The 8260-nt window shown below is 36.8% G+C and overlaps 1 protein-coding gene across 1 annotated transcript; it reads right to left on the minus strand.

Moving 5' to 3' along the window:
• Positions 1 to 229: 229 nt before the first annotated feature.
• ccdc181 (coiled-coil domain containing 181) lies at positions 230 to 7635 on the minus strand. Its single transcript, XM_056464402.1, has 5 exons — positions 7520 to 7635; positions 6043 to 6957; positions 4245 to 4391; positions 3597 to 3754; positions 230 to 921 (listed from the first exon to the last, which is right to left on the minus strand). Exons 1-5 carry the CDS (start codon positions 7619 to 7621, stop codon positions 756 to 758), a joined length of 1488 nt encoding a protein of 495 aa, XP_056320377.1. The 5' UTR covers positions 7622 to 7635; the 3' UTR covers positions 230 to 755.
• Positions 7636 to 8260: the final 625 nt, after the last annotated feature.

The following is an 8260-nucleotide window of genomic DNA, read 5'->3' on the forward strand; positions in this document are numbered from 1 at the left end:
TAACAGACATTTTCATCAACATTCAGATATCAATGTCAATCCATATGAATGTATAAGGCAAGGTATAAGAACAGTGGTTGGTCATGATTTTCTTTTCATGCTTTCACCATTTTAAACACATCATCCATAGCATCAATCATCCAGTAGATATCAAGTATATTTTAAAAATAATAAAAATTAATTATAGTTCAGCTATAATTAATATGGGGGTATAATTATATGCTGTTTAAAATAGTTTTAGGGAATAAAACATTTTACTGTTCCAAAAGTATTTCAGTGCAACTTCCCACATACTGTATAGATCACCAAACTGCTGCATTAATATGGTTTCTTCTGTGTAGCTGTGCCAGCAGATAAGTGGCAAATCTAGAAGATAGCCAGCTAAACACAAAATGACAATATCTGATGATTCAGCATTTTTACGCAAAACTCCATTAAATCATCCTGGAGTAGCAATTATTTTAAGTGCCTAAAGCCGCTGGAACAGGAACATCCACTCAAGCACCTGTTTGATCTCTGTATATTAAAAACGGCTGAATGGAAAAATGAATAAAAGAGAGCTCCTTGTTGTGTTTCCCAACCACATGCTCTTTCATCCTCTGTATCAAGGGGGACGAGACAACAGAACTCACGAGTTCAATAGAGCGGTAACTAACCACAGATATGGATGAATGAGAGATTCCTGAAGCATGGTGGTGATGGCTGAACTGGAGGAGCTTCAGGTTATAACATTGTTCACGTGTGTTTTGGGGTGATCAGTAGCGGTATGGGTCGCTGAATCGGAAGGGTTTGATCTCATTGACGGTGCAGAGGAGGTCATGCATTCGTCTTGCTCTTCTCTCCTCCAGCATGAGCCTGCGGGAGCGCTCTCGAGCCAACTGATGTTCTGCTCTTTTCTCTGAACGCTTCCGTCTCAACCACCTGTTGCGCAAAAGAGCAAGAGAAGGTGCTTCACGTTGGTTTTAAGGATAGACACTGCAGGTGAAGGGGGAAAATGCACTAATAGTTATCACCACGACACCAACCCAATTGATAAAATGCATTGAAGGGATATAGTTCACCCAAAAGCAAGAACATTTACTCTCTATTTACTCACCATCAGGTGGCTGTAAACCTTTATGAGTTTCTTTCTTCTGTGGAACACAAAAGAGAATAGATATCGAAGAAAGCTAGAAACCTGTAACCATTGACTTCCAGAGGAGGAAAAAACAAATAATAAGGCAGTGGTTAAAGGTTTCCAGCTTTCTTCGAAATATTTTCTTCTGTGTTCAACTAAGAAGAGAAAGTCAAACCAGTTTGAAACAAGTAAAGGAAGAAAAAGGCCCAATGCCAATTCTATCCCTTAGCCCTTTCCCTTACCCCTTCCCCTTGTTTTGCATGTTCACATAAAGGGGTAGGGGTGTCCCAATTCTCTTTAGCCTGTAGGCGTAGGGCTAAGGGTAAAGACTAGATACCCGTTGAAACTGAGATTTTTCAGGACCACACTTGAAACCAAGGGGTGAGAAAATTTCCCATCTACAGTACAGTACAACGACAAAATGGCTGCACACGGAAGTCAGGAGATACACAAATGAGTATTTTTTGTCATTACTACGAATTTTTACAACAAACAAGCAGATGTTTTAATACAGTCATAACGGCGTTCGTGTTTTACCGTCATGGTTATTAAAAAAACAAAGAAAAAAAAACACTAAATTTGGTTATCTATAATCCATAATAAAATATTGTGAATAGTAATCCCATAACATACTTTCACATCTGACACTCGATGACATTCGAAAACCCTGTCAGAAAAGTCTAGTGGCTAGGAAGGAATGACCTTTTCACAGTGTCTGGTACAATGTTAATGTTGCTTTCGTGTGTTTACATAGATGAATATGACCACTGTGTAATTACACCTCAGCGGGCACAGGACGTTAACATGATGTCAGATTGACGTTGTACCCCAATGTCGTGGGATGTTGCATTTTGGTTGGAAAAGAAAATCGGGTTGATGTCAGAACTCAACGTCAGGCCAAAGTTGCATTTGTTGCATTTTGGTTACTTTCCAATGCAACCTAAAAACAACAAAATATTGACGTCTTATGATGTTACAGCTTGACGTTGTGTGGACGTTACCAATATGATGTCTATCAGAGATTGGATTTTGGTTGCCATACCTGACAAATAAATGTCAGTATTTGACGTCAATATGACGTTGGTTTAAGATGTTGGCTTGACGTTGTATTTTGGTCACTTACTAACACAACCTAAAATCAACAAAATATCAACGTCATTTCACATCGTTATTGGACATCAAAATAACATTGTCCTTAGACGCTGGAGACCTAAATCTAATCTAATATTAATGTCTTATGACATTGTGTGTGTGCTGGGACAGTACAGTTATGAGCTTATTGCCACATCATATCATAATGATAACATGATATTGTTGCCTTCTGTGATTTCCTGAAGTTATTTACAAAAAATAACCCAACTGGAATAACTACAGCAGTCGCCATCATCGATCTCATATGAAGTAAGAGATTGCAATGACATAGGATGACATGTGCAGGTGTTGTAGTGGTGTCCCATTTCTTAGGGGTAAATTGAAGCCCTTCCACTTCACACTCGGTTTCAATGGCCAAGGGGAATGGGAAGGGGTAAAAAAAAATTAGAATTGGGATTGGGCCTAAATGACTACAGATTTTTCCTTTTTTGGTGAACTATCCCATTAAGGGTTGCAGACATTACTTTTGCAATGTAAATTTAATATGTAAATATGCAAATGGGGCATTATTTTATTAAATATGCACTAATTTGCATACTTTTCAAGGCCAAAAATAGCCCAAATATTTTTCAAGCCCAAACGTTGGATGATGCAACATTTGAAATTGTTGTTTTATTTATTTGTTTTATATGAGTGTGTATGGATGTTTCCCAGTGATGGGTTGCAGCTGGAAGGGCATCCGCTGCGTAATATCATCCAAGTGGATGTTGCACACTGGTGGTGGAATGGAGAGACCCCCCTCTCATGATTGTAAAGCGCTTTGGGTGTATGCCCATACACAATAAATGCGCTATATAAATACACATTACATATGCTGGATAAGTTGGCGGTTCATTCCGCTGTGGCGACCCCAAAGTAATAAAGAGACTAAGCCAAAAAGAAAATGAATAAATGAATGAACATCTTAGAGTCAAAGGTGTATACAGATGGGATTTCAGGGGTCTATTTTTATCACATTTCAGTAATTACTTTGAACAGTCAGAAAATGAATGTATAAATATATAGCTCTGTAAAAAAAGAGAATACAGATATGAATAAAACTGTAACATCTAGTCTGTGCAAGTGCTGCTGAAATGTATATTTGTGGCTCAGAGCAGGAGACAAAACTCATTTTGTGAAAACAGCCTTTAAAATATGTCGTATATGAAATCTACAGACATAAATTGATAAAGTGTGATAAAAGAAACGTTTAGAAGTGTATTTTGGATAATTTCTTTACATTACAATTGAAAAAAAAATGGTTTACGAAAGTCAAAAATCCCAAATCTTAAAATTGGAAGGTAGATGAAAAAAATTGTTCTATATACTGTATATGGTTTGAACTCACTGTCTGAAAGCCTTCTCGCTCTCCTCTCGGCTATGCAGGCAAAAGCCGCTGTCTTTTTCCAGTCTCTTCATCTCTTCTAGCTGTTTGTCTTTGAACTGCTGTTCTTGTTTCTTCTGGAGCCAAATTTTAAAAGCCTCCTCAGGGTCGCCACAGTCCCTCTGCCAGAACAACAGCAGCAATTATAGTGACAGTCTTATTGATGGCATCAAGCCAGCGATTATAAAAGATAAATCAATGGACTCTTAAATGGGTTCATAAAAGTTCTAAAATAACTGTCTGCTTGAACACCAAATCAGCATATATAAATGATTTCTAATGGATCATGTGACCAAAAAAAAAAGAGTATTATTAAGGTTGAAATTTCAGCTTTTAATCACAGGAATAAATTCGATTTAAAATTGTAATAATATGATGATTGTTAAGCCATTATATGGAAAACCTATTAGCTATCATATGACCTATATCGATATACTGTCTATCTTGTCCCTAATTATAATTAAATCAAACAAATCAGAAAGAAATTAAAATAATGAAAGTATAAAGCTTTAGGCAGATGATTTAATTTGGCTATTCTTGGCAACTAAATGATTGCAAACTCCAGTCGAACATCAATTCTAATGGATACAGGGCTCCTCCTTGTGGACATACCCTGCAGCTCATTCTCTCCATTTCCTGGGCTTTGTGGACTCTCCTGTCCTCCTGCAGCTGCTCCCTCTTCCTCATGAGCCACGACTGGAAGGCGATTTCGTTCTCCTGACGCTTCTGCTCCTCCTCTTCCCTTTTCTTCATCTCATCCTGAAAGAAAACCAAAGGACGCAGGGAGAAAATTCAGAAAATCTATTGTTAATCCTCAGACCAAAATGTAAATCAACTTTAGAGAAGATTTTTAGCTGAAACTGAGGTTCTGTCTTATTCATTAAATACAAATCAATGGTTATTGCAACTTTGAAAGTCCAAAAAACATATACACCTTAAATAAAAAAATACCCATGCCTCCTGAAGATACACTAAGGCCTTGTTATTAGCTTCTTGCAACATAATAATGTTTGCAAGTGTACATGAACACTCATGAACTGATGCTGTGTGTTTACAATGGAGAGGGAGGACGTGTGTGTTGTATTGCACAATAAACTGGTACTTGTGCTTATCCTGGATATTCTGATCTATATGAATAGTAAGATTAAATTTATGGTCTAAATGTTAGCTCAGAAGATTCAAACATTCATTTGATATATTTGATTATGTGTCAGGAATGTCATGAAGACACTGTTTGCTAAGGTTGTAGATTAAAGGTTATAATGCTGCAAATAATGTTTAATTTCTTGCAGAGCACAGATCTAAACATATTATCAGGAGCCATGGCTATTCATTTTGTTTTGCCTGTATGTTTTTTTTACGTTAACTTGTATCTTATGAATAAGATCACAGTTTGAGCTAAAAAAATCATCTTTAAAGAGATCAATAAAAATCAATGAAAAAATGGAAATTTCCCATTTACTCATACTCAATTGGTTCTAAACTTATGGATTTCTTCTGTAGAACAATAAACAAGATATTCTAAAGAATGTTGGGAAAAAGCAGCCATTTACATCCATAGTAGAAACAAAAATATTATGGAAGTAAATAGCTGTTTTTCCCCAACATTCTTCAAAATATCTTCGTGTTCACCCAGGGTTTCTGCAGGTTTCAAATTTAAGACTTTTTAAAACCATTATGAATGAAATTTTAGACTTTTACAGGGCTAAACACTAATGATTATTTCTAATGGCCCGGTTGGGCAAATGGAATTTTTTTTTGCTTGCCACAAAAACAAATTCTAATGTAATTATTTCTTAGAAACAAACTTTAATGTGTCAAAACAAGAAAACTCTAGTTGTACAGTATACACTATTCTCAACATAATATTTTTTTTAATGACACGTTTAACAATATTAAAAGTCAATTTATTGTGGAGGCAATTACATAAATAATCAAAAATATATATTTGTTGGCTTTTGGTCCAAATTGATTCAATGAAACTTCTATTCAACCTAATGCATTTCTGTTATTATCACGAGGAACTGTGTAATTGTTTTTAGTTTTCTATCCCTGACTTTATTAAGATGGATTGCTGGTGATTGGATGGATGTCGTACCAATTTGGTAGCTTAACTTGGACAGAGGAAAATTAAGACCTGTTTAAAATTAAAAGACCTACAACACAAAGTTTTTAAAGCCTAAAATTTTGGTTTTGAAATTTAAGACATTTTAAGACCCAGTTGATTTTAACACCCTGTTGACAGAAGAAAGAAATAGTAAACGATGACTTTAATGTTCTACTGAAAAAAAAGTCACCTACATCTGAGTCACAAACGACCAGATAGTGAGTAAATGAACAGCTTATTAAGCAAATGTGTACCTTTTGTACATTTTAATTTCTGGACAACTGAAATATTTTTTATGTTCACCTCTTTGGCTTGCCTCTCCCTGCGCTGCTGAAGTTTGGCCAGTAATTCTTTCTGCTGTGGCGACAGGGTAAAAGTGGCATGTGAAGGAGCTCCATTTGCAGACTGGACCCTTCGCTTGGTGCCCTGAACCCATGCTCCTCTTTGGGACGGCCTAGCAGAACTGGGTCTATTTCTGTGCTTCGGTGGAGGCTTGGGGACGTACAGAGATTCATTACCAGGGGGAAAAGGTGAGGTCAAATTTTGCCTCGGCGAGGACACTGGACTCTTATTGAGATGCTGACCAGATTCAGTTTGTCGTAAAGGTGCTCGCTGATTGTCGCTGTGAGAAACTGGCAAGGGAGGAAGCAACCCTTGACTTTCCACTTCCTTTAGACTCACCAGATCAAACTTTCCATCTTTTTCGACCAAAACCCGTCCTTCCTTTCCTCCCCCATTGTGCTCATCCTCAGGACCGTCCTTGTTCTGGTTCTCTTCTCTTTGCGAGATCTTCAGTTTCTGCATTTGTCCAGACACCTCTTGCTCTTCCTCTAAGTCTCCAAAGGAGGCGCTGTTGCTTTCTTGAGCATCAAACTCATGAGCAGGAACCACCAGGTCAACCAGAGTGTCTTTAAACTGCAGCCGTCTGCGTCGCATATGGTCTGGAGGATCCTGGTCCTGGAGTTGCTTGTTAGCCTCTTGAATTTTATCCAAAATATATTTCTTTTCTTCTTCAAGGTCTTCATCGTCACTTTGTAAGTGTGGAGATGTTATAAGCTCATCCCTGTCAGGATCCACCATACCCTCTAATGGCTCCATAGGTGTCGGCCACCTTTCACCCCCTTCCTCATCATCCATTTCTTTGTGGTGGTTCAGGACTTCTTTAAAATCATCTTCTTCCAGTTCTTTGTCTATCTGAGCTTCAATGTCATCATCATCCTTTGTTGAAGAAAATAATGTATGAGAAGGGCAGAATAAGAAAAGTCATGCAAAAAAAATATGCCACAAAGTGGATTTAATTCATGAGTTACTCTCTCTTCGCTTGTTCAAAACCTGTTTGAGTTTCTTTCTTCTGTTGAACACAAAGATATTTTGAAGAATGTAGAAAGCCAGTAGACTTCCATTGTATTTTCTTTCTACTATGGCTACCAGTTTCCAGCATTCTTCAAAATATAGTCTTGTGTTTTCAACAGAGGAAAGAAACTCAAACAGGTTTGGAAACAACACTTGAGGATGAGTAAATGGTAAATAAATTGGCTGAACTATTCCTCTAAGGAGAGTGTGTTCTCTGAAGGCTGAATCAGATACATAGAGTGTATGTGCTGAATAATGCAACGCAATGAGACATAGTTCTCTGGGTGAGTGAAAGTGTGTATGGATCTGTGTCAGCGGGGTGGATTTCACGCACACACAGGTACGGCGTCTGTGTAATGCAATACCACACACACTGTCTTCGAGATATGAAGCTGTTTCTGCCAACATTGTGTGTTCACTAGCTCACCTGTTCCTCGCTCTTGCTCTCCTCGCTGATAAGCCAGTCCAGATCTTTCTCAAAGTCATCCTCATACTCATCCACAGTGTTTTTAACTGCAGAAACACTCATTCTGTCCTCAGTTTCTCCCCATGGAAGGATCCTTGCTAAAACACAGGAGAAAGATCATGAGATTATTCTAAACCAAATATCTGCATAGTCTTAAATCTTAAACTAATTTTCTGATATACATTTATATTTAGAATTATTTGAAATTATAATTATTCATTAATGATTTTATTGACAAATTTGATCATTATTATTTCTCAATTTAACTTAGTTACATCATCATATCGAGATTAATATGATATCTAAGCATCACATAGGGGACATAAATATGTTTGTTGGTTTGTTGAGGTGGAACGGGAATATAAAGAGATTTATGTATTACATAAAGTTCATTAGATTAGGGTTTGGAGTCTTTTGAATTGTCAGAAAAGGTGTGTAGACATGGAAACAGATCCATAATAAAATCAAACAAAAAATTAAGAAAATATACATCTACTTATTTTAGCAAGTTGCCAAGAAGTTAGTTTGATTTAATGTGCTGAAGAAACTAAAATGCAAAAAAATCTGTCATATTATCTCTGTTATAGTACAATTCTATTATCCCAATAGAAATAACTCCACATAAAAATATTGTAATTTGGGGCATTTTATTGTACAGAAAATTAAAATTTGTCCAAATAAAAAATGTTTTCTGTTACTGTG

The sequence above is a fragment of the Danio aesculapii genome, chromosome 8 (assembly GCF_903798145.1).
Source record: "Danio aesculapii chromosome 8, fDanAes4.1, whole genome shotgun sequence".
NCBI lineage: Eukaryota > Metazoa > Chordata > Actinopteri > Cypriniformes > Danionidae > Danio > Danio aesculapii.

Bases quoted from the DNA above. Each gene is read 5' to 3' on its own strand.
- ccdc181 (XM_056464402.1), bottom strand. From the start codon at position 7,621: ATGAGTGTTTCTGCAGTTAAAAACACTGTGGATGAGTATGAGGATGAC. The intron at 6,958-7,519 runs GTGAGCTAGTGA...TCTTCAACAAAG, and splicing joins AGAGCAAGAGCGAGGAACAG to GATGATGATGACATTGAAGC. The intron at 3,755-4,244 runs GTATGTCCACAA...TTGTTCTGGCAG, and splicing joins TGGAGAGAATGAGCTGCAGG to AGGGACTGTGGCGACCCTGA.